A 25,257-nucleotide genomic window follows, 5' to 3' on the forward strand; every position below is an offset into this window, starting at 1 on the left:
GCACTGCGGTCCAGCCAGCGTCGACTGCGTCAGCTGCTGCGACGTACCCAGCGAAACTATCGCTCCGGGTGGTTGGGACAGGTTCTCGTAATCGCCTCCCGGGTCAAGAATCCACTCCAGTCCGGCCAGCACAGGAGCAGCTGCTTTTGTGCTCTGGAACTCCAATGTTCCGATCGTTGCCGGCACCGAGTTCTTGAAATCCGCCTTGAGGGCATCCGCGGCCGTTCCTGGCCCGAATGTAGAGGCACAGACAAACAGACGTGACTCTCCATACAAATTATTTTTGAAATCCATCGTCCTTCATCAAATCACCAAATCACGGCGACGCCAGCGCTGCCTGGTGAGCTGATGCCGAAGCGCAGCCCAAACATACCAATACAAACCCATAACTGTCATGTGCCACGTCAGTGTATGCGTGAGATAATCAAGCCTAAACGATTGTAAACATCAACAGCTGATCGAAATAATTTTGTTGTTGTTACTCGATGAAAAGAATAAAAATCAACACCGAAGGCCGAAGATGACGGCAGATTGGTTCCGTTTCCAATAACAGAACCTTATGAGCCAAATCATGCGGCAGCACCAGCAACGACGCACTACAACCGCAACGACAGAGACCAAATCACTGGTCCTCCCAGTTGCTACCAAGTTCTGTCGAAGGTTTCTCCTCCACCGAAACCTCGAATCATTACACCTAACACCATCATCAACAACCCAGTCAAATCAATCCGAATTCTGAAACGGAATCTAATTAGAATCGTATACAAATTCCGTTTAAAACGCAACAACCGGTTCCGTGTTCGAACCGGTTGTTGCGTTTGAAACGGAATTTGTATACGATTCTAATTAGATTCCGTTTCAGAATTCGGATTGATTTGACTGGGAAGATGCCCCTGGTCACGAAAACATCAGTAGTGGCCGCGAAATAGATAAATCCAATTCAAACCTACCGGAAATAATCCCCAAGATGGGCGTTTTGAAAATTTCCCCGGGGAACGTGTCCACGGCGCAGTTAAGTTGCGTCAAACAACAAAAGCAAAAAGTGGTAAAGATTCCAAAAAACGAAGAAACTGAACTGGAAAAAGAGATTGAGTGGCGCAACATCGCCAAAAGGACGACCAGCAGCAGCAATCTGAGCAGCAGGCCACGAAGGGTAAGCAGGTTGCCTCAGCAGCAACCTCGTCATCGGCAGGCAGACTGCCCCAATTTTGTCCTGGAAAGCCTGGATTTTGATTCACGGTTAGAATTCCAGAATTCCATAAATATTTGTGCTCTCATTTGCTGCTTCGCAAGTGCTCACGCTCAACTTAAAAACAAATAAAAACAAAAACACGCTTTACACACACTGAGAATAGACGGGCGAGCTGTCACGACAGCAGCGCCATCAGCGCCGGGTGAGTGGATGCCGAAACAAAATTGCATTTGAAATAACCGTTTTTGGAGGACGATGGTTCGGCACTCGAGTGTCCCGTCTGTTTGTCTGTGGTAGAGGGGTACACCAGCTGACAACCGGTGTTGAGCGTTGTTTCGGTCGATGACGTGGCCAGATGCTCCACACGATGTCCACTCACACCGGAACTAACCTCAATTTATTTGTTGTTCTCCTCGTGGCGCGCTCGATCGCCATCGCGAGTCTCCCGGTTCTGTTCCGCTGCGGTCAGCGCCGCCAAGATGTCCCGCGTTAGGTGTCCTTGCTGCTGCATGAAGTCCAGCTGCTGCTGGTGCATTTCTGCCAGCTGGCGTTGAACCACCTCTTGCTCACGTCGGAACAACTCCGCTACATAACCTCGCTGCTGAACAAACCACTCGATGTACTGCGCCGCCTCTGGAGAACTCTGGAGGAGCGACTCGATCTGGAACTGTTGCTGCTGACCGGCTGCCAACGGTGCTTCTTGCTGTCCGTCCACCCTCAGCTCCGCGCCGACGCCAACGACGACTTTTCCCGGAACACCTTCCATCTCGCCGTGTGCTGCCTCCTCTTTCGCGGGTTCAACTTTTGCCGGTTGAAAATTCGGCCAAAAGTCACCGTCTCGTCGCCACTTTTACGACCCCACAGACCACCGGAGGTTGGCCGAATCCCGGTCTTGGGGTGTAAAGATAAATCACACAATTGATTAAAACAAACGAACAAATCTCGTCAAGAGCAATAAAATGCGTGCGAACTGTTTCAATCAAGTTAATAACATTTATTTCAATTCACTGAGGAAAAAGAATGTAAAATTTTCATAAGACTACATCTTATGTGCTGCCTGATTTGAGTATCCACTAGGCTCTCGCGATTTTCATAGACAATCTTATGACAGTCACTATAAATTCATATGGTTATAACTAAACTTTACTTATGTATTTGGTCCACTGTTGATAGACAATGGACACAGACAAACAGACGGGACACTCGAGTGCCGAACCATCGTCCTCCAAAAACGGTTATTTCAAATGCAATTTTGTTTCGGCATCCACTCACCCGGCGCTGATGGCGCTGCTGTCGTGACAGCTCGCCCGTCTATTCTCAGTGTGTGTAAAGCGTGTTTTTGTTTTTATTTGTTTTTAAGTTGAGCGTGAGCACTTGCGAAGCAGCAAATGAGAGCACAAATATTTATGGAATTCTGGAATTCTAACCGTGAATCAAAATCCAGGCTTTCCAGGACAAAATTGGGGCAGTCTGCCTGCCGATGACGAGGTTGCTGCTGAGGCAACCTGCTTACCCTTCGTGGCCTGCTGCTCAGATTGCTGCTGCTGGTCGTCCTTTTGGCGATGTTGCGCCACTCAATCTCTTTTTCCAGTTAAGTTTCTTCGTTTTTTGGAATCTTTACCACTTTTTGCTTTTGTTGTTTGACGCAACTTAACTGCGCCGTGGACACGTTCCCCGGGGAAATTTTCAAAACGCCCATCTTGGGGATTATTTCCGGTAGGTTTGAATTGGATTTATCTATTTCGCGGCCACTACTGATGTTTTCGTGACCAGGGGCATCTTCCCAGTCAAATCAATCCGAATTCTGAAACGGAATCTAATTAGAATCGTATACAAATTCCGTTTCAAACGCAACAACCGGTTCGAACACGGAACCGGTTGTTGCGTTTTAAACGGAATTTGTATACGATTCTAATTAGATTCCGTTTCAGAATTCGGATTGATTTGACTGGGTTGTTGATGATGGTGTTAGGTGTAATGATTCGAGGTTTCGGTGGAGGAGAAACCTTCGACAGAACTTGGTAGCAACTGGGAGGACCAGTGATTTGGTCTCTGTCGTTGCGGTTGTAGTGCGTCGTTGCTGGTGCTGCCGCATGATTTGGCTCATAAGGTTCTGTTATTGGAAACGGAACCAATCTGCCGTCATCTTCGGCCTTCGGTGTTGATTAGAGGGTGACGATTCTCGAGATTTTCAATTTCCCGGGAATCGAGAGTTGAATTTGGCTATTTCCCGGGAATTCCCGGGACCCGGGAGATTTTTTTTACTACGCCAACAGTGTCAAAAATTTTAAATGAGAAGTAATAAATTTGTTTCTTTTAAATGAATTCAGTTACTGTTAATTCATACTAATTCTATGAAACGTTAATTTGAGCAGCCTCATTGTTTTGAGGAACTATATAAAACTTTTGATTTTTTTTTCTGAATCTGCAAAAACACAATCGTTTCTTGAGTTTTTTTTTAAGACTCAAAATTGTAGTTTAAAATATTTACGAATCTTAATTCGCACTGAGTGATTTTTCAAATGGTTCACAAACTTGTTATTAGATTTTTGTAAAAAAATAATTGATATAGTTTATACATAATTTCCCATTTTATCGGGAATTTTGCAATATGATAAACAACGACTCAAGACAACAAATTAAATTGTTTTTTTTTTGTAATTTTTAAGTTCAACATTAAATATTCATTGAAAAAATATTTACAGTTATCAGGAAAACCCAAATGTTCACAAGAAACTAAATTGGATTGCTATGTTCAAGAGAAGATATGGAAATTGAACTTAACTTGAAAAAGCTTTTCCCTTTTACAAATAATTAGAAAAAATAATATTTGAAAATAAAACATTTGATTCCATATCAAGGGTGTAACTGCTTAATAATTTTTAAGGTAAATTTTGGGGTCCACCCGTGGGTCCACCTTTTTTTGGCTTCTCTAAATTATAGTTATTGGAATTTTTGACAAGTTAAAATATACACTTTCTGAATAAGAAGATTAGAGAAACATTGGTTTATTCGAACTTGAATATCGAACAATGGACATTCAATGTTCTTAACAATTTTGAATTTTTCAAATGTTTTTCTGATTAGTTTATATAATTTTGCGTCGATATTTATAAGTTTAAATTTCCCGGGAGTCTCGACCGAATTTCCCGGGAATCGAGAGGTCCAAAAATGGTCAATTTCCCGGGAAATTTTTCCCGGGAATTCCCGCTCGTCACCCTCTAGTGTTGATTTTTATTCTTTTCATCGAGTAACAACAACAAAATTATTTCGATCAGCTGTTGATGTTTACAATCGTTTAGGCTTGATTATCTCACGCATACACTGACGTGGCACATGACAGTTATGGGTTTGTATTGGTATGTTTGGGCTGCGCTTCGGCATCAGCTCACCAGGCAGCGCTGGCGTCGCCGTGATTTGGTGATTTGATGAAGGACGATGGATTTCAAAAATAATTTGTATGGAGAGTCACGTCTGTTTGTCTGTGATAATGGCTTGGCTATAGCGTAGCACAAGACTCAAACCGGGTAATCCCAGGGTCGGCAAACTACTAGGTGATTCAAGGGAGGATCGGTTACAACAGAAAAACACGGAAGGATTTCCACTTTTCAACAGCACTTTATTTGGGGGTTTGGTTCGTGTGGGTGTGGGTGTGCTGAGTGTAGGTTTTTCAGGGGCTAACGTACCGTGATACGCTCAGCTGATGGTTCACCTCCGGCGATTGCGGGCCGGCAGAGGAGTTCGTCCAACCTCCACTCTGCGGCGGGAACTGCCCCAAGGGGGGGGGGGGGGGGGGTATTGTTGTTGCTGACAGATACGGCGGCCCTTTGTTCTTGGCTGCGAGTCTGGTCTTCGGCGCCAGATACAGCGTTGTTCGCCAGCCTCCTTGGGCGGCGTCGGTTCTTCCGGCTTCCGTGCCGGGATGATGGACGACCAGCGGGCGTTGCTGGTTCCGGTGGGCAGGCGTCTTCCCTCATTGGCTGATCGGCAGCCCCAGAGTCCACTGAAGCGGGCGTGCCGAGAGGGGACCCTCCTTTGCGGTTAAGGCCAGCGGCCTGAGGGTGGTCGTCCTTGACGATGATGGTGCGGGGAGGCGCCAGACGACGGGGGTGGTCCTATTACGGATTAGACGTGGGAAGCTACCAGCACGGGATTTACGCAACCCAGGCCGACCAATCCGAGATGGACGAGCTGCTCGCGGAAACCTCCTGGTTCCGCCGATGGGAAGGGCGATTGACGACCTTTCGCGGGAGCACGACTTGTCCACTCGGACGCCTGTTTGGAAGAGAGCGATTTTCCCCAAATCGACTTCCCTCATTTGTTTTCCCAAGGCCATTTTTCCCACCATTTCCTTTGTGACGTATTTGAATGCGCCCGCAGGAAACTGGTGGACATCAGCCTCGCTTACACTGATACGCTTCGCCCCATCAAAACTGTTGTAGTGTGGTGTAAGTGGTATAAAATGCTGAGGCGAAGCTTCAATTAACCAGAATTGTAACCAACGGTTACAAAGTGCGAAAACGAACTCAGCAAAGTGCGATTTTCAGTTACAGTGCTATTTCGTCAAACCTTGCTGGCTCTCGTTTACCTTGCACGTTGCACCGAAAACCGGTTTGAAAACAAAAATTCTTAACTGACACTGCGCTGAAGAACGTGTGTGAGTGTGTGCTGCGCGTCAAGTGGATCGTTGAAAATGCGCAAGCGGCTATTCGGCCTGGAAAAGTCGGAAATTAACAAAAATGTTTGACCAAAAGGAAGACGAACGCGGATATTTGGTGTACATCAACCGCTTCAACAGCACCACGCAGCTTGATAACCCTAATCTAACATATATTTTGAACAAAATCAACGAAAAGTTTGCTACCTCCAAGTACAGTACTTATCGCTGTGCGTGCAAATTATTTGCTCTACAAAAGGCACTGTTCAGTAAGTAAATGTTATTTTGGTTAAGTAATGAAAGGTTTTCATGAAAAATTGCGTTAGTACCGCTAGAATAAGGAAAATTCAAGGTAAACATTTTACCATTCAAATCATACAAAACAAAATTCTCATCAAGTTTTTAAGTTGGATTAGATGTACAGGAGATTCTATGACATTTTCCGGAATTCCATTTCCCGGAAAGGACGTTTTCCGGAATGGACATTATCCGGAATGGACGTTTTCCGGAATGGACAGTATCCGGAATGGACGTTATCCGGAATGAAATTTCCCGGAATGGACGTTTCCCGGAATGGACATTTCCCGGATTTTTTTTATATTACCTGATATGAGAATGAATGGAATCTTGCCTACTCACCTACTTGTGGTTAAGAATTATTTAGTTTGTACTCCGTTGGTTTTGACAACCATATGAATATAAATACATGAATGATAAAAAGAAAGTGAAATGTTCGGACATGAACAATAGAAGCAAGTGTTGACTATTGAAACAATACTTTATCAACCACCACGAGATGTAACAATGTAGATCGATAGATATTAGATGTTTTTTACATTCTTTCAATGTGTTGTTATGTAAGAATTTTTCCTTCTTTTGTTAATCATTTGACTTATGTGACTAAATTCTACCATATTTAACTATAAAGCAGAATGATTATTTTCAAAGAAGGGAAAACCTGAAGAAAATAAAAATCTTTTCAGAAAATCAATGTGTAATAAGTCCTGTCAAGAAAATAAATAGCTTGAGTGTATTTTTAAAGAATGAAAATCCTCAAGGAAAAATACATTATACATTGATTTTCTGAAAAGCTTTTTTTTATCTTGAGATTTTCCCTTCTTTAAAAATACACTTTTTTTCATCAAAGTAATGGGATTGATCCACACAGGCAGACATGAAAAGCTTTTCAGAAAATCAATGTATAATGTATATTTTCTTGAGGTTTTCCCTTCTTTGAAAATACACGATCTTTAATCGATGTGATGGAATTTCGTGTAAGAGATTTCCCTTCTTGTGGTCACTATTGTGACTAAATTCTACCAAATTTTACTATAAAGCAGGGTGATTATTTTCAAAGAAGGGAAAACCCCAAGAAAAATTATAGCTTGAGTGTATTTTTAAAGAATGAAAAACCTCAAGGAAGTACACATTATAAATAGATTTTCTGAAAAGCTGTTCATTTACTAGAGATTTTCCCTTCTTTGAAAATAAACATTCTGCTTTATAAAAAAATTGGTAAAATTTAGTCACAAAAGTCAACTGATTAACACAAGAAGGGAAATCCCTTACACGAAATTCCATCACATCGATTAAAGATCGTGTATTTTTAAAGAAGGGAAAACTTCAAGAAAATATACATTATGCATTGATTTTCTGAAAGCTTTTTTTCTAGAGGATTTCCCTTCTTTAAAAAAATACATTCTTCTTTATAGTGCAGAGTTCCTTAACAAAAACTAGTTGAAATTTAGTAGAATTAACAAAAGAAGGGATAATTCTTACATAAATCCCATTACTTTGATGAAAGAAAGTGTATTTTTAAAGAAGGGAAAATCTCAAGATAAAAAAAAGCTTTTCAGAAAATCAATGTATAATGTATTTTTCCTTGAGGTTTTGCATTCTTTAAAAATACACTCAAGCTATTTATTTTCTTGACAGGACTTATTACACATTGATTTTCTGAAAAGCTTTTTATTTTCTTCAGGTTTTCCCTTCTTTGAAAATAATCATTCAGCTTTATAGTTAAATATGGTAGAATTTAGTCACATAAGTCAAATGATTAACAAAAGAAGGAAACATTCTTACATAACAACACATTGAAAGAATGTAAAAAACATCTAATATCTATCGATCTACATTGTTACATCTCGTGGTGGTTGATAAAGTATTGTTTCAATAGTCAACACTTGCTTCTATTGTTCATGTCCGAACATTTCACTTTCTTTTTATCATTCATGTATTTATATTCATATTGTTGTCAAATCCAACGGAGTACAAACTAAATAATTCTTAACCACAAGTAGGTGAGTAGGCAAGATTCCATTCATTCTCATATCAGGTAATAGGGACCATCCATAAACCACGTGGACACTTTTTTGGGAATCTCGAACCCCCCCCCCCCCCCCTTCGTGGACAATTGTCCATACAAAAAAAATCTTTTTTGTATGGAGCGTGGACAATCGCCATACCCCCCCCCCCCCTAAAGTGTCCACGTGGTTTATGGATGGTCCCATATAAAAAAAAATCCGGGAAATGTCCATTACGGGAAACGTCCATTCCGGGAAATTTCATTCCGGATAACGTCCATTCCGGATACTGTCCATTCCGGATAACGTCCATTCCGGATAATGTCCATTCCGGAAATCGTCCATTCCGGGAAATGGAATTCCGGAAATTGTCATAGAATCGTACAGGAAGCATTCGCTAATTGGAAAACATTTGCATTCGAACTGACATATTCAAATTTGCTAACTTGAGCAACTGCGACGTCAACATTTCAAAAGGCATCTTAACATTTTGACACTGTCTGGGTTATTGCATATTCTGAAAGTACTCCTAATGGGCTATCCCTAGGGCTATCCACAATCACTTAAATTATAAAATTGTACTTAGCTTAGGAAATTGAATCAATGAAAAAGAATCTTATTTTGTACAATGGAAAAGTAATCAAATTAGAAACATGACGTATGGATTGGAAAATTTCAAAATCTACGGCAGGGGTACCCAAAGTATGGCCCGCGGGCCAAACGTGGCACGCGAGGTAATATTTTGTGGCTCGCGGATCCATTTTGAATGATTATGTAAAATGGTCCGTTGACCACTTGTAAAGTGAATTTATACTTTTTCAAAATTATGGTTTATTTTAAGCATATTGAGAAGTTGCGCAGCGAGGAAAGATAGCGCCCACTCATCTTCCACGGCTCGTGGATGTAACTTCTGGAGGTCCTGGTCAATAACGGAGTAGCAACTGCGGGTGGGCACCTATGCTTATGCTTATTATGGTTTATTTTAAGCATATAAAAGGCTAATCTTTTTTATTTTTTTGTTAATAAAAAAAACTTATGGTTTATCAATATTTTGATCCCCACTTTAGGATACAAATAATATGTTCAAAATATTTTATAATTAAAACAATTTCACACGTTTCAATGTGAGTGATACTAGTAAATGTCGTCAAAACTTTCATCAAACATTTTTAGAAATATCAAAAAGACGTTCAAGTTTGATTTACGTAGAATTCTGTAATAGTTGCAAAAATAAAAGTTTTCTTTATTAATTTGCAAGTCACCCTCAAACTTACATTGCACTTCCTTAGGGATTCGAACTCATTACAGTTAGATAACGAATCTGATTGACTATCAACTGATTCAGGCAGACAAAATGTGGAAATCGGAGGATCAAGTTTGCAGCAAATATTTTACAAAGCTTTGGTCGATCAACCCACCCCTCCACCATTATTAAAAATTGACTCGAAAAACCAGAAGCAAAAATATATTTTCAAAAAACTAAAAAAAATTAAATTTAAGAGCATTCAGCTGAAATTAATTAAATATGCATTCCTTTGCATTTAAAATCATTTGAGCATGTTTGGGTTTATTGAAAGTAATTTGAATTTTAGTGAATTTTCGTTGAAATAAATGAATGTTGTTTCGTTTTTTTTCTAAATAATGATTGCAGGTTAACTATACGGACTATCCGTCTAGTCCTAGTTTTGAAATTTTAGTTTTTAATGTAGTTTTTCATTTAGGTTATCAAATTTTATGTAAAGAACCAATGTTACATCGAAAGCAGTAATTTTAAAAGGTGGAAACCTTACACTGCTAGAAATAATAAACAAACAAATCGACGCCAACATTTCAAAAAGCATCATGTACAAACCATGCGTTTTGAGAAAAACGCATTTGAATGTTGAGCATCCATTTTCAATTCCCATTTTAATATAAAAGCAAAATAAGATGTTCTAATGATAACAAACGATGAAAAACCTTGCTTTTATTGATACTTGATCATCCAAATTCAATAAAACATCATTCCCGTAATTTTATTTGAGTAAAACAAACATAACTCCTTTTGAAATCACCAACGTCTATATCACCCTGCTGTCATTGAGGGGGACGCTTTGTTATGATTCGTTTTTCTTCGCCGAATGTACATGGCGCTTTGTTCATGTTGCTTTTTTTTTCGTCACGAAGTTCATGTAGTCTTTTGTTTGACAGGTAAACAGGGACTTCTGATGGCAGAGATTTTGTTTATGTTACTTTATTTAAAATCATGATTAAACAGACTTTACTGAAGTAACTTTTGCTCATTTTTGGTGGAGAGGTAGCTTATTAGGAGTACTTTCAGAATATGCAATAACCCAGAAAGTGTCAAAATGTACATGATGCCTTTTGAAATGTTACCGTCAAAATACGGAAGCTTAAAACATTTTCAAAAAAAAAAATCATTGAAATGATGAAATTCTGGATCTCAACGATTTTTCATTAGCCACACTTAACTTATAGAAGAATTGTTTTACATGTAATGTCACAACATTTTTCGAAATATAAAAACAAAACTTTATTTTTTTTTGAAAACACAAGTACATTCAGCTAAGAACTTTTTTTTTAAATACCAGAAACAACAATACCGATAGAAACACGTTATTTTGTGGTTTCTATTATTTTGAAAACACATTTTTTTAAATAACAGAAATGTCCGATCTTTTACATTAAAATAACGTAATTTATTTTTTTAACAACCTTTTTTTGTAAATTTGGCCCGCAAGCTCATTTGAGCTTCAAATTTGGCCCGGCCTTCAAAAACTTTGAGTATCCCTGATCTACGGTAAGTTGACGTTTCCATATCAAAGGTAAACAAGCAACTGAATTGCAACGTATCCAGCTTTTTAAGGGAAAATGGCGTTAGAATGGTGAACGCCCGAAATGTCAAAATCACGCAGTGGTACCAACATTACGAAAAAAGTGTGCCATGGCATGACAGCCGCATTTTTTTTTCTAATGTTGGTGCTACTGCGCGATTTTGACATTTCGGACGTTCAACATTCGAACGCCATCTTCTCTTAAAAACCTGGATATCAGCCCAGCTAAATTTTCTAAGTTGATTGTATCACAGAGGAAAAAGAATGTAAGATTTTCATAAGACTACATCTTATGTGCTGCCTGATTTGAGTATCCACTAGCCTTTCGCGATTTTCATAGACAATCTTATGACCGTCACTATACATTCATATGGTTATAACTAAACTTTACTTATGTCCCTGGGCTTTGTCATAATGAGTGTCATAGGTTTGATGCTTGTTTGGCAAAGAGTATGATTTGATTCGATGTGGAATTAAAATCGAAGTGTTCAGTATATTGCTGAAGCTTCCATTTTTACACATGGACACCACTTCATGCTGCGAGAACCCACTTTGGCGCAGTCTCAGGGCTTAATCGATGGCCGGTAAGCTGTCATCGAGACAAGGAGGTTCTCCGATAGTGGAAATATCACATTTGTACAATGAACCGCTACATATGTGATTTTTCCCTATCTTAATGTGGGTGTCAGGTTAAGATGCGGGATTTAAAAAAAATTGTTTTTGTAGAATTTAGGATTTTAACTATAAATATCAACTTTTTATACTTTGCCTTTAGTTATTTAGGGACAAAATTAGTAACAGTGAATTTAGTAATTCTATCAGAATTTGTGATTTTCATTCAAGTAGCATATAAACCATTCTGATTTGTCAAAATTTCCATAGAGTCTCGATCAATCAATAGTGAAATGATATCGGACTGTAGGGTCCTATGCGATGCAAGTCACCGAACTTGTATTTATATTTCACCACACCTTGCATGCATATTGCGTTTGCATCACACCTTGCGTGCAAGCCTTTGTGTTCGATTCTGACTTAAGAGCGCGTGGTTATTTAGTCGAGAGAAAGCCACCGGCCGGAGCGGACAGGGAACGACGACGCGAACCGATGGTTAGCGGGCGGACGGGTGGAAGGGCATCGGTGACAATCGGAGTGAGCACAGGAAATCTAGGACACTACAATTGGCGACGAGGGTAAAAAAAAAGGAAATTCGGCGAGATCGATGCCTGCGTGGATCGATAAGAGGTTCGGCCATCGTTGAGATGTGCAAGAGATCGATGCCTGCGTGGATCGATAGGAGGTTCGGCCATCGTTGAGATGTGCAAGAGATCGATGCCTGCGTGGATCGATAGGAGGTTCGGCCATCGTTGAGATGTGCAAGAGATCGATGCCTGCGTGGATCGATAGGAGGTTCAGCCATCGTTGAGATGTGCAAGGAGGTTCGTCCGTCGTTGAGACGTACAATAGATCGATGCCTGCGAGGATCGATATGAGGTTTGGATATTTCTGAGAAATGTAAGAGATCGATGCCTGCGTGGATCGATAGGAGGTTCGGCCATCGTTGAGATGTACAAGAGATCGATGCCTGCGTGGATCGATAGGAGGTTCGGCCATCGTTGAGATGTGCAAGAGATCGATGCCTGCGTGGATCGATAGGAGGTTCAGCCATCGTTGAGATGTGCAAGGAGGTTCGTCCGTCGTTGAGACGTACAATAGATCGATGCCTGCGAGGATCGATATGAGGTTTGGATATTTCTGAGAAATGTAAGAGATCGATGCCTGCGTGGATCGATAGGAGGTTCGGCCATCGTTGAGATGTGCAAGAGATCGATGCCTGCGTGGATCGATAGGAGGTTCGGCCATCGTTGAGATGTGCAAGAGATCGATGCCTGCGTGGATCGATAGGAGATTCAGCCATCGTTGAGATGTGCAAGGAGGTTCGTCCGTCGTTGAGACGTACAATAGATCGATGCCTGCGAGGATCGATATGAGGTTTGGATATTTCTGAGAAATGTAAGAGATCGATGCCTGCGTGAATCGATATGAGATTCGGCTGTCGTTGAGATGTGTAAGAGATCGAAGCTAACGGAATCGATTTGAGGTTTAGATGTTTTGAGAAGTGCAAGAAATCGATGCCTGCAAGGATCGATGTGAAGTTCGGCTGAAAAGTACATAGTACATCGTAACAGCATGGATTAATACAAGATTCGTTGTAGTTAGTTTAAATCTGCCGTTTTTGAGACGTGTTCGAAATTGAGGCCTGGAGGGCTCGATGTGTGAGAACTTCTTCCATGCAGATGTCAATGTTAGAGTTGTTTGTTACATAGATGGCAACATAGTGACGTCACTTATGAACTAAAAAAAATGGGGTGTTGTAATGCTGAATTATGTGCAGCGGGTATTCCAGAGAGTTTAAAAGTTCTAACTGTTGTGGAAAGCACTAGGGAAAGCACCATTACACATCTAGAAAGAGTTTGATTGTTTCACTAGTTATAGTGGAGATAGTAGAGTTTCTGAAAAGGAGTCATGTAGAAATGACACGTTCAAAGACAAGATTGCAGCGTAGAATGATGAACTGCACTCGACACCGAGCTTGAAACAGTTAACGTTATTTGCCATAACAGTCGTTTTTAAAGCATGATAGGTCAAAAAAAACGTTAGAGAGGATGAGAAGCGTTATGCTGTTTATGTTAGCGGAATGGTTCTATGAATTGGTGTTGTTGCCTTTCTTACTAAAGAAAGGTATAGGTTTTACTTTAAGCCAGGACGTCATTTCCATCTTCGTAAATATGTCGATTCAGCATGAATTTTAATCGGAAAAATCGTCAAAAAATCACACTGCATCGATTTTCGACGCTCTATCGATTCACCTTGACAGAACTCGTCTATCTCCAACCCTCGAATTTTGAGAAAATAAATTCCGTGGAGGTCGAGTGATGTTCGTATGTGGTAAAATTTTACTAAATTTTGTGTCGCGCCGTTCTCAGCTCCCATATGTCCGATTTCGATTCTTCTAAATGCAGACGAAAGCTAGTGTGCTGAACCTGGGCGAGTTGCCTCGCAAATTTCGAAATATCCATCTGTTTTCGGATGCGGCCAGACTTTTCAACAAAATACACAGTTTTCAAATGAAAATATGGTCAATTTTTTTCATTTTCATATTTTTTATTTATCTCAAAAATTGCATTTTTCGAGCTCTACAACCTCCCAAATTTTCATCCAGATCCATAATCTGGTTCTGGAGTTAGAGCAGTTTGATTAACCTACCAAAAGAAAAAAAAATCCCTAAAAAAAGGTAAAAGCCCACCTGGTGACCTTCGCCAACATTTTTCATTTCTGATTTTATTCAAAATTTCTTGCTACATTCATAGTACAGACCATGAGTGAGCACCTGAAACAAATTCGACATCGATCGGCAATCCCGATCAATTTCTAGAACGATTTACTTTTTGCCTTTCTTACTAAAGAAAGGTATAGGTTTTACTTTAAGCCAGGACGTCATTTCCATCTTCGTAAATATGTCGATTCAGCATGAATTTTAATCGGAAAAATCGTCAAAAAATCACACTGCATCGATTTTTGACGCTCTATCGATTCACCTTGACAGAACTCGTCTATCTCCAACCCTCGAATTTTGAGAAAATAAATTCCGTGGAGGTCGAGTGATGTTCGTATGTGGTAAAATTTTGCTAAATTTTGTGTCGCGCCGTTCTCAGCTCCCATATGTCCGATTTCGATTCTTCTAAATGCAGACGAAAGCTAGTGTGCTGAACCTGGGCGAGTTGCCTCGCAAATTTCGAAATATCCATCTGTTTTCGGATGCGGCCAGACTTTTCAACAAAATACACAGTTTTCAAATGAAAATATGGTAAATTTTTTTCATTTTCATATTTTTTATTTATCTCAAAAATTGCATTTTTCGAGCTCTACAACCTCCCAAATTTTCATCCAGATCCATAATCTGGTTCTGGAGATAGAGCCGTTTGATTAACCTACCAAAAGAAAAAAAATCCCTAAAAAAAAGGTAAAAGCCCACCTGGTGACCTTCGCCAACATTTTTCATTTCTGATTTTATTCAAAATTTCTTGCTACATTCATAGTACAGACCATGAGTGAGCACCTGAAACAAATTCGACATCGATCGGCAATCCCGATCAATTTTTAGAACGATTTACTTTTTGCCTTTCTTACTAAAGAAAGGTATAGGTTTTACTTTAAGCCAGGACGTCATTTCCATCTTCGTAAATATGTCGATTCAGCATGAATTTTAATCGGAAAAATCGTCAAAAAATCACACTGCATCGATTTTTGACGCTCTATCGATTCACCTTGACAGAACTCGTCTATCTCCAACCCTCGAATTTTGAGAAAATAAATTCCGTGGAGGTCGAGTGATGTTCGTATGTGGTAAAATTTTACTAAATTTTGTGTCGCGCCGTTCTCAGCTCCCATATGTCCGATTTCGATTCTTCTAAATGCAGACGAAAGCTAGTGTGCTGAACCTGGGCGAGTTGCCTCGCAAATTTCGAAATATCCATCTGTTTTCGGATGCGGCCAGACTTTTCAACAAAATACACAGTTTTCAAATGAAAATATGGTCAATTTTTTTCATTTTCATATTTTTTATTTTTCTCAAAAATTGCATTTTTCGAGCTCTACAACCTCCCAAATTTTCATCCAGATCCATAATCTGGTTCTGGAGTTAGAGCAGTTTGATTAACCTACCAAAAGAAAAAAAAATCCCTAAAAAAAGGTAAAAGCCCACCTGGTGACCTTCGCCAACATTTTTCATTTCTGATTTTATTCAAAATTTCTTGCTACATTCATAGTACAGACCATGAGTGAGCACCTGAAACAAATTCGACATCGATCGGCAATCCCGATCAATTTCTAGAACGATTTACTTTTTGCCTTTCTTACTAAAGAAAGGTATAGGTTTTACTTTAAGCCAGGACGTCATTTCCATCTTCGTAAATATGTCGATTCAGCATGAATTTTAATCGGAAAAATCGTCAAAAAATCACACTGCATCGATTTTCGACGCTCTATCGATTCACCTTGACAGAACTCGTCTATCTCCAACCCTCGAATTTTGAGAAAATAAATTCCGTGGAGGTCGAGTGATGTTCGTATGTGGTAAAATTTTACTAAATTTTGTGTCGCGCCGTTCTCAGCTCCCATATGTCCGATTTCGATTCTTCTAAATGCAGACGAAAGCTAGTGTGCTGAACCTGGGCGAGTTGCCTCGAAAATTTCGAAATATCCATCTGTTTTCGGATGCGGCCAGACTTTTCAACAAAATACACAGTTTTCAAATGAAAATATGGTCAATTTTTTTCATTTTCATATTTTTTATTTTTCTCAAAAATTGCATTTTTCGAGCTCTACAACCTCCCAAATTTTCATCCAGATCCATAATCTGGTTCTGGAGTTAGAGCAGTTTGATTAACCTACCAAAAGAAAAAAAAATCCCTAAAAAAAGGTAAAAGCCCACCTGGTGACCTTCGCCAACATTTTTCATTTCTGATTTTATTCAAAATTTCTTGCTACATTCATAGTACAGACCATGAGTGAGCACCTGAAACAAATTCGACATCGATCGGCAATCCCGATCAATTTTTAGAACGATTTACTTTTTGCCTTTCTTACTAAAGAAAGGTATAGGTTTTACTTTAAGCCAGGACGTCATTTCCATCTTCGTAAATATGTCGATTCAGCATGAATTTTAATCGGAAAAATCGTCAAAAAATCACACTGCATCGATTTTCGACGCTCTATCGATTCACCTTGACAGAACTCGTCTATCTCCAACCCTCGAATTTTGAGAAAATAAATTCCGTGGAGGTCGAGTGATGTTCGTATGTGGTAAAATTTTGCTAAATTTTGTGTCGCGCCGTTCTCAGCTCCCATATGTCCGATTTCGATTCTTCTAAATGCAGACGAAAGCTAGTGTGCTGAACCTGGGCGAGTTGCCTCGCAAATTTCGAAATATCCATCTGTTTTCGGATGCGGCCAGACTTTTCAACAAAATACACAGTTTTCAAATGAAAATATGGTCAATTTTTTTCATTTTCATATTTTTTATTTATCTCAAAAATTGCATTTTTTGAGCTCTACAACCTCCCAAATTTTCATCCAGATCCATAATCTGGTTCTGGAGTTAGAGCAGTTTGATTAACCTACCAAAAGAAAAAAAATCCCTAAAAAAAGGTAAAAGCCCACCTGGTGACCTTCGCCAACATTTTTCATTTCTGATTTTATTCAAAATTTCTTGCTACATTCATAGTACAGACCATGAGTGAGCACCTGAAACAAATTCGACATCGATCGGCAATCCCGATCAATTTCTAGAACGATTTACTTTTTGCCTTTCTTACTAAAGAAAGGTATAGGTTTTACTTTAAGCCAGGACGTCATTTCCATCTTCGTAAATATGTCGATTCAGCATGAATTTTAATCGGAAAAATCGTCAAAAAATCACACTGCATCGATTTTCGACGCTTCGTCGCCAATTCGACAAGTTGTCAAGTTGAGCTTCGAATACTGGCGCGAGAATGCTGGCGCATTTATTTGCTGGCTCGACTTATACTCGTTTGTAGTAGCTTGTCTACCGATGTTTCCTACAACATGTAAGATATTGTAGCTTTTCGGTTTCTTTTGCCCTGTTTGTTTTTGCATAACTGTCCAATGTTTATTTAAAAACTTTTGTGACATAGGACATTCATCCGGCTACAATCTATTTGTTTTCCGTGGGCTCCGAAAATCGCCTAAAAGTAGACTCAATTTTTTCGTGATTTCGTAAGTTTATTTAACAGGGTTCATTGGATTCCAATAGGAGCTTTCTAAGCTTTTCATCGTTTATATCGTTTTCAAAGTTTTCAATGCTGGCGACGCCAATGGCTTTCTACCTAAGGTACTCGTGATTGAGTGTGTAGTGGTGCGGTTGTAAAAATAGCTATCTCTGACTCTGCCACATTCGTAGAAGCTGAATGGCACCGTGCGGCACACGCGGTTCACTTATACCTCGGGTTTTCTTTGCGCCTACCGCGGTGTGCGTTGTCACTGGCGCATGTGAAGCTTGCTATGCTCGCGTTTGTCATAAACGCTTGTTTGATTAAGAATATGTACGATTAAAAATATTCTTTTGGTGAAAATGGCGTTTTTTGTTTCTTTTGGAAATCATATCATTTATAATACTTTGCTTTCATCATAAGACTTTCTCCTTCTTCTAAACAAAGTCAATGTTATGAATTGAAAGAAGTACCATCGTTATATTCTTTAGTAAGAAAGGCTCTATCTCACCCCAGGTGGGATTAAATCGGGTTTGTAAATTTAATAAAGGTTGATGAGTCAAGCATTTAGCAATGTAAACAGTTAAAGGCAAGTATGCCGTTACAAGTTGGCTGACAAGCTTCGCAGCACAGAGCAGGAGGTCTATAATGTGATTAAAATGGCACGATGAAGGTTCAATAAAAATAAGGTTACAATTATTGAAGGAGCTCTTGCTGAATTAGAAATAAATGAGATGCGGCGAGCATGTTATGATATGTGATTTTGATCTTAACAAATGTAACGACTATATGCAGTAACTCAGGATTTGTGAACAAATTTTGCCAAATTTATGTAGAATGTGCGAATGAATAACGGAATAGATGTTGCAACAGTTGGAACAACTGAGTACTGAAGTTTCAACACTTATTTTGTGAAGGGGATGAAGGTTTTGGTAACTTTTCGTAAACAAGCTCGAGAAGGATGAACAATTGTAATATCAGTGAATGTGAAGGATCAGTGGAAGCAACACACATTTAGTGTCTTTTGTGTGAGTAACCGAAGTTCACGCGTGGAATGTTGTTTGGAAAATTGATTTTGACTTCTAGTGATTATAGTTGTTTATTGTAGAAGATGCAATGCATAGATTGTTTTGAAGCCCACAGATTGTTTGACAGATTGTAGATTCTTCTCACAACCACTATACATCACATTAATGCTTATGCTTATGCTAGACGGTTAGCCCAACGTGATTTGAAATAAAAAAAAAAGTTTCAGCTTGTCAACTGAGGAAGTGCTTCTGATACGAGAGTTTACAGACAGCTGGCTAACAATTATGTTTAGCTATGGTTTTGTTAACTAGTTTTGCGTCATTGATACATGCCGTGACTTGATTATGAATGCAATATTTGAGTGTATTTTCCGTTTCCCTGGAAGGTACACGACATTTCAGAATATGCCGTAGACATTGTTGCCAGATGCTTTTTTCTATTTCACAGAAGCAGAAAATCACGAAGTAAAAACAAAACGCGCGGTATGGGATTTGAAACGCGCATTTGTCGAAAGTGCGGCTCGCCATTCGAGGCTGGTTTGCCGCGTGTCTTTTTGGGCAAAACGGTCAATATCAAAATAGAAAAAAATCTCTGGAGAGTTAACTATATTGCTATCGATAATAGTTGCCAATGAAAAGATTTTTTTTATGGTTTGGTTAGGTTTCTTAATGATTTGAGAGACATGATCGTTTTGGCAGTTTAATTCTTCCAATCATGTTTTGTTGGTTAAAGATTTGGTTGAGAGAAGAACGTAGAACGTCACTTTTTGTGACATTCGTACTCCGATTTTAGACAAACTCTTTAATGAATTTAGTTTAAACGTCCTAGTCAAAATGCTGCCCGCATCGGACGTTTATCGAGACATTTACTAGACATCTATCGGTAATGAACTTTTGGCTAATTTAGTTTTGCCAACGAGACATCTCATAGACATCTACGAGCCCGTCGTGACTGAAGTAGAGCATAAAAAAAAGGATTAATTCGAGCTGGATTTTGCTTGAAGGTAGTCAAAGAATTTAACATAAAAAAAATCGTGTTGGAGAGAAGTGTACAGGATTACAATGACTGTTTGTTTGCTTATTAGATTTTGAATTGAAAGGAAATGTGAAGAATAGTTTATAAGTTGTTAGTATTGCCAAGAGTATTGCCCTTATTTCTTGCCAAACAATTATAGTCCTTTGTTATAGTCTTCTTTATTTAGTTTTACAATATATCCCTGAAGCAAGTTCGTGGAGAGTGTGATAATGTTATATTTTTGAAGGTACGTTCAAGAATAGAGTCATCTGTAGATTTGACAGTTATTTGTTTTTTATTAAGGTAAGATGGGGGTGTAGGGTCCTATGCGATGCAAGTCACCGAACTTGTATTTATATTTCACCACACCTTGCATGCATATTGCGTTTGCATCACACCTTGCGTGCAAGCCTTTGTGTTCGATTCTGACTTAAGAGCGCGTGGTTATTTAGTCGAGAGAAAGCCACCGGCCGGAGCGGACAGGGAACGACGACGCGAACCGATGGTTAGCGGGCGGACGGGTGGAAGGGCATCGGTGACAATCGGAGTGAGCACAGGAAATCTAGGACACTACACGGACTAAGTTCGTTGATCTGTTGAACTAACGGTTGTCGGATTATGATTGTATCGACCATTGTTGCGAATTATTAAAATGTCGGGGATTTGAGATAGAATAGGTTACTTTAAATCTTGTATTCAATTCAAGTTAGGTAGTTATCCGCAAGTGAATATTTGGACTTAAATGAATAATTGAACATGTTGGACTTATGAATAACACACAACTGTGCATTTATTCTAGAGTCAGATCCATACAGCGTCAGTGTTTATTTGGTCGAAGTGTACTAATTCATTGGCAGATCTGATTCTAGTTGTAATGTACGACAAGACTACTGACGGACGTGACAGGACGAGGGCCCAGTTTAGAGGTTTCGACATCAACGATGTGCACCCTCCCAAAAAAAAAAAAAAAAAAAAAAAACTATACTTTATGTACTTGGTCCACTGTTGATAGACTATGGACTTCATAAGAAATTCTTATGGAATTCATCTGCAATTTTTCAATGGTTTTCGTGTAAGATGCTAGTGTGAAATTTTTGGAAATTTCAAGATGGCGAAAGGACGAATCGAGCAGACAATTTTGAACGCTCGCGACTCCAAATCGCCCCGTAATTCGTTCCGGTAACTACTTCACAAAGCTGCCGCCGCTGCTATGAGTTTCTGATCGGACGAATAAATTTTCTTATTTACCGCGACCTCCAAGACTCAGGTAAGTTCTGTGGCGGGTGTTTCGTGGGTTTTGGTTCGAAGTTGAATATTTTGTTTTGGTATTCTAGGTAACATCACTGCAGCGGCTGTTGGTTCCGCCGGCGGCCCTCCTCAACATTCTCCAGAAGGAACCGGAGAATAGCATCGGTGAGGACAGTTCCGAGCAGCGGTCGAAGGGGTTTAAGTTTGATTGACGCGGTCATGCCGAAGGTGTTGGCCATCCGGCAGAACATGCCGAATCACCAGCAAAAGACCATTAAACCGGAGGCAGCGGAAAACCAACGGGACGACGAGCAGCGGAGGAACAGTGGGGCGACCACGAATAAGAACGGAGAAAACATCTCCTCGAAGCAAAAATGAAATGAAGTTTTAGTTATATTACAATAATTCAAAAATATACACGTTTAAAATTTAAATAAACTTTTGTTTTCATTCAATTAAAAATAAGAAAAAAATGGGTATAAAAAACAATGTATGTTAATATGGTCTCCATAAGCATTGCCATATATTCTGTACACAATTCCATCTATGAATGTCATAAGATAACTCAATGGAAATCTTAATTGACGGCTTTGTCAAATTTCCCCTCCCAGCCATAAGAAAATCTTATGACATCCGAATAAAATCCTGATGTCGAAAGGTCATAAGACGTTCTTATGGATTTTGCCAGTACTTTTTTCTGAGTGTAGATGACAACCGTAAAAGTTACTTGCTCTCCTAAGTAATTTATCTACTTTACTTTCCTTAGATGTTCTATGGTAAGTGGTTGTAGATAGCCCATAATATGCTACCTATCCCCCACAAATGAGCCAAAGTTACATCAGTAAAGTCTGTTTAATAATGATTTTAAATAAGGGACCATCCATAAATCTCAGCTTCAGGATAGTTCCTAAAGTAACATAAACAAAATCTCTGGCATCAGCAGTGCCTGTTTATATAGCCCTTTAATTGTCAGGGCTGCTGATGCCAGAGATTTATGTTACTTTAGGCACAGACATGCTAATATAGTTGAGGGAAATAATAGAATAAAATGCAAAAATGACAACAACAACAACTGAAAACCTTGCAAAAGCAGCTGTTGCAGCTACAGTAGTTGGAACTACGCTGCAAATTCTCACATAGTAAAAAAAAAACAACTGCTTGTTAATTTATGTAATATAAAGCATAACTGCCCACCATTGAAAAAACGGCTAATATCCACTTTTGGCAAAAACGATATATTAGCACCAGGTGGTAGAGGATGTTCCAACGCATCTTCTGGGACTTGAATTTTGCTAAAATAGTGTTTAGACTTGACTGCCGATGCGAAAAACAAAACGGCTAATATGCCACTCTTATGGGAAATTTCCTTGACGGAGATTTTGTGACAAACACTAAAACGCGTTTTTCTCGGAATACTTGATTTGGCATAATAGCCGAATTTTCAATTATAGGCAGATAAGCATCATCCAACTGTTTAGTGTGACTTATTTCGATTTCTTATTATTCTAGCCAACTACATTCCATTTCAAACGATTTGCACTATTCTGGAACGCCACCGTTTGAATCAAATCGACAGCGCACCATCAATCAAACCATCCCAGCTAACGGCCGTCCTTCACGATGTATACTTTGCCGCCGAGCAATTGGGTTATTTCGCGGAGCTGGTCCAACAACCGGATCGCGATGCCTTGATTTCTACGCTGGCGGGGCTTCTGTGGTCAGTGTTCGATCCCAAGCGTTGCAACCCGTTGTCTGTGCTAGAACTCAAGCAGACATTTCTTCTTTTGTGCGAAACGAGCAACTTTGAGCAAGTTGTCTGGGAGCATTTCCAACTTACGAGTGATCACAATCTTTGTGTTTCGCGCCATCGCTTGGAGGCGGTTTTATTGAACTTTTCCAAGTTGCTTTCGTTCCTTGGTGAACCAGACCACCTGAAGACGGCGCTCGTGCAGGAGATTGTGACGGAGTGCTTCACCCACTATCCGGGGTTGGTCGGCTTGACGGAGTACCAGTTTTCATGCCTTTTTCGGTTTTCGTCCAAATTTTCGTACTATTCAAATGTCCTGGCCCTCTCGAAGCGCCTCAGGGAGTCGGAATTTGTGGTGCACAGTGTTGCGTGTGGTGCCTGTCGCTCCCCCATCCAGGGACTTCGGTTCAAGTGCCAGCGGTGCCACAATCTGTCCCTCTGCATCGATTGCTTCAGCCATGGATATTCCAGCAAGAGTCATAACGTTGGCCACAAGATGTACGAGATCAGTACTAACGTATGTTTTTTTTTTTTCAATATTATCATAGCAAGACGACAACATGATGATTTTCTTTTAGGATATTGCTACAAACCCCTTTTCATCGTTGCTCTCCAAACTGTGCAAAATGATCAGTTGCTCACAGAATTCTCAAACTCGCGATCATCAACCTTCCACCTACGACAACATGGAGGCGAAACTGATCGACACGAATGCCGTCGAGTTGCAAGAGGTGTTTGTTCCACCGGCAGCCAGCAGCACCCTATCCCGCTCGTTAACTTCTACAAGTTGCACTTCGTTGCGTAAAGCTTCGAGCAAAAATGTAAGCATTTTTAGCAACATTGACTGCCAACTGTTTACAAGCAGCAGCCAAAGCCAGGCGTTAGGCGAAAAGCTGGTTTCCATGCTGGAAGTCCTGGAGGAGGACGGCGAGAAGTACCGCGTCAAACTTGCCAATTTAAAGGCCAGCGGCGGCATCGATACAGCTACACTGAATTATTTTGACGAACATGGCAAGTTGATCGCAGAGCAGCTTAAAGTACTGAAAGAAGTTGGCACAAAGCTGGGTCGAGGCTTTCCCCAGAGTTCGAGCACTCCTTACCGATCGGCAAGTGTCAAGGGCGCCAAGTTGAGCCTTTCAGCTGTTCAAAGTCGTTTGGAAAAGTCTAGTAAGTTACCTTGCTGGGGGTTTTTTCCAGGTTCTAGTTTTTATCTCATTTCTATTACAGTTGACGGTGCGGAACTAAATAAATCGTACGTAAATGATCAACTTCCATCGGAACTTTCGGTCCGGGATGTAAGCGCGTGGTTCCATCTGGATCGCTTGTCGGAGACGATGCTCGAGCAAATGGAAGCGGACATAAGCAAGCCGAAATCGAATCCTAAAACGCAACACGTGGAAGAGCTAAGCCGATGCATCGACAATCTTCGGATGGATACGCAAATTTCCAACTTTAAAGATTTGCTGCTAAAGGTGCGCGAAATTGTGGATGACTCGTACAGTGATAATACGGAACTGGCCCGTACTACGCAGCAACTGGAGAAGGCACTGGACCGGATAATCGAAGAAGAAGAGCGAAAGCGACATGCGCATATTTGATCGTGTGTTTTTGTTGTAATTTGACGTGACTCATGAAACGAATTTCTTCCAGTTTTTTAAAGTGCATTCTTTTTTAGAATTTATTATACACATATATTTTTTTCAAACAAAGAAAAATAAAGAACAATGTATAGACTTACAAAATAGTGCAAATAAGAGTTTCCATGCCTTAAGAATCCGCCACGGCCGTTTTGAGTTCCTCCAGCATAGTATCGATTTGCTGGTCCATGGCCAATATCAGTCCGATGTTTAAGCAATTTTCCGTTCCGATGAACGTAACCACGAACGGAAGCTTGTTCATCTGAATCACGATACAGTCGGCGTACACCGAGATGATGTTACGATTTTTGCCCAGGCCTAGCTTGTTGGACTGCTCAGCGGCCAGCGTAAATGTAGATAGGAACGCAGGCTTCATGACGATTTCCGACAGTTTTTCCTTTTCAAGATTGACGAGGGGAACACCATCCCGATCGGTTACCATCACGCACCGCAATCCGGAAACACTGACGATTAAAAAGCAAACAGTTACAACTTTTCAATCACTGTCGAACCAGTGAGTTTCTGCTGTTATTTGTTTATCAACTTACCGCTGCAACATATTCTGGAAGAACCTTTTGACGTCATCGGTCATTTCTGCAATGGAGAATTATTGTGTAAGCTTTTTGATCAAATTATACTGCATATTAGCAGTTCTTACTAAAACACTTTTTAACGAGAAACTGCGTATAAAAGTTGAATAATTTAATTTCCAGTGAGAACAAATTTCAACTCAATGGAGCACCCGTCGTCGAGCAGTTTTTGACATACAGCAGTTTTTGATACAACAATCCGAATTTGACACATCTGC

The 25,257-nt window shown here is 40.0% G+C and overlaps 2 protein-coding genes across 3 annotated transcripts; one reads left to right on the forward strand and one right to left on the reverse strand.

The window, feature by feature from the left end:
* The first annotated feature begins 1,333 nt into the window (after positions 1–1,333).
* Positions 1,334–24,566, forward strand: LOC120429248 (dystrobrevin alpha). 2 transcript variants are annotated; one of them, XM_039594460.2, is made up of 5 exons: positions 1,334–1,485; positions 20,895–21,841; positions 22,575–23,329; positions 23,391–23,979; positions 24,040–24,566. In XM_039594460.2, exons 2-5 carry the CDS (start codon positions 21,832–21,834, stop codon positions 24,408–24,410), a joined length of 1,725 nt encoding a protein of 574 aa, XP_039450394.1. In that variant the 5' UTR covers positions 1,334–1,485; positions 20,895–21,831; the 3' UTR covers positions 24,411–24,566. The 2 variants fall into 2 exon arrangements, with proteins under 2 accessions (XP_039450394.1, XP_039450393.1); XM_039594459.2 differs by lacking the exons at positions 1,334–1,485; positions 20,895–21,841 and adding an exon at positions 5,784–6,118.
* LOC120429251 (ragulator complex protein LAMTOR3 homolog) lies at positions 24,463–25,249 on the reverse strand. Its single transcript, XM_039594464.1, has 3 exons — positions 25,108–25,249; positions 24,998–25,043; positions 24,463–24,913 (listed from the first exon to the last, which is right to left on the reverse strand). The coding sequence occupies exons 2-3, from the start codon at positions 25,039–25,041 to the stop codon at positions 24,580–24,582; spliced, it is 378 nt and encodes a 125-aa protein (XP_039450398.1). The 5' UTR covers positions 25,042–25,043; positions 25,108–25,249; the 3' UTR covers positions 24,463–24,579.
* Between the last annotated feature and the right edge of the window lie 8 nt (positions 25,250–25,257).

The sequence above is a fragment of the Culex pipiens genome, chromosome 1 (assembly GCF_016801865.2).
Source record: "Culex pipiens pallens isolate TS chromosome 1, TS_CPP_V2, whole genome shotgun sequence".
Lineage (NCBI taxonomy): Eukaryota > Metazoa > Arthropoda > Insecta > Diptera > Culicidae > Culex > Culex pipiens.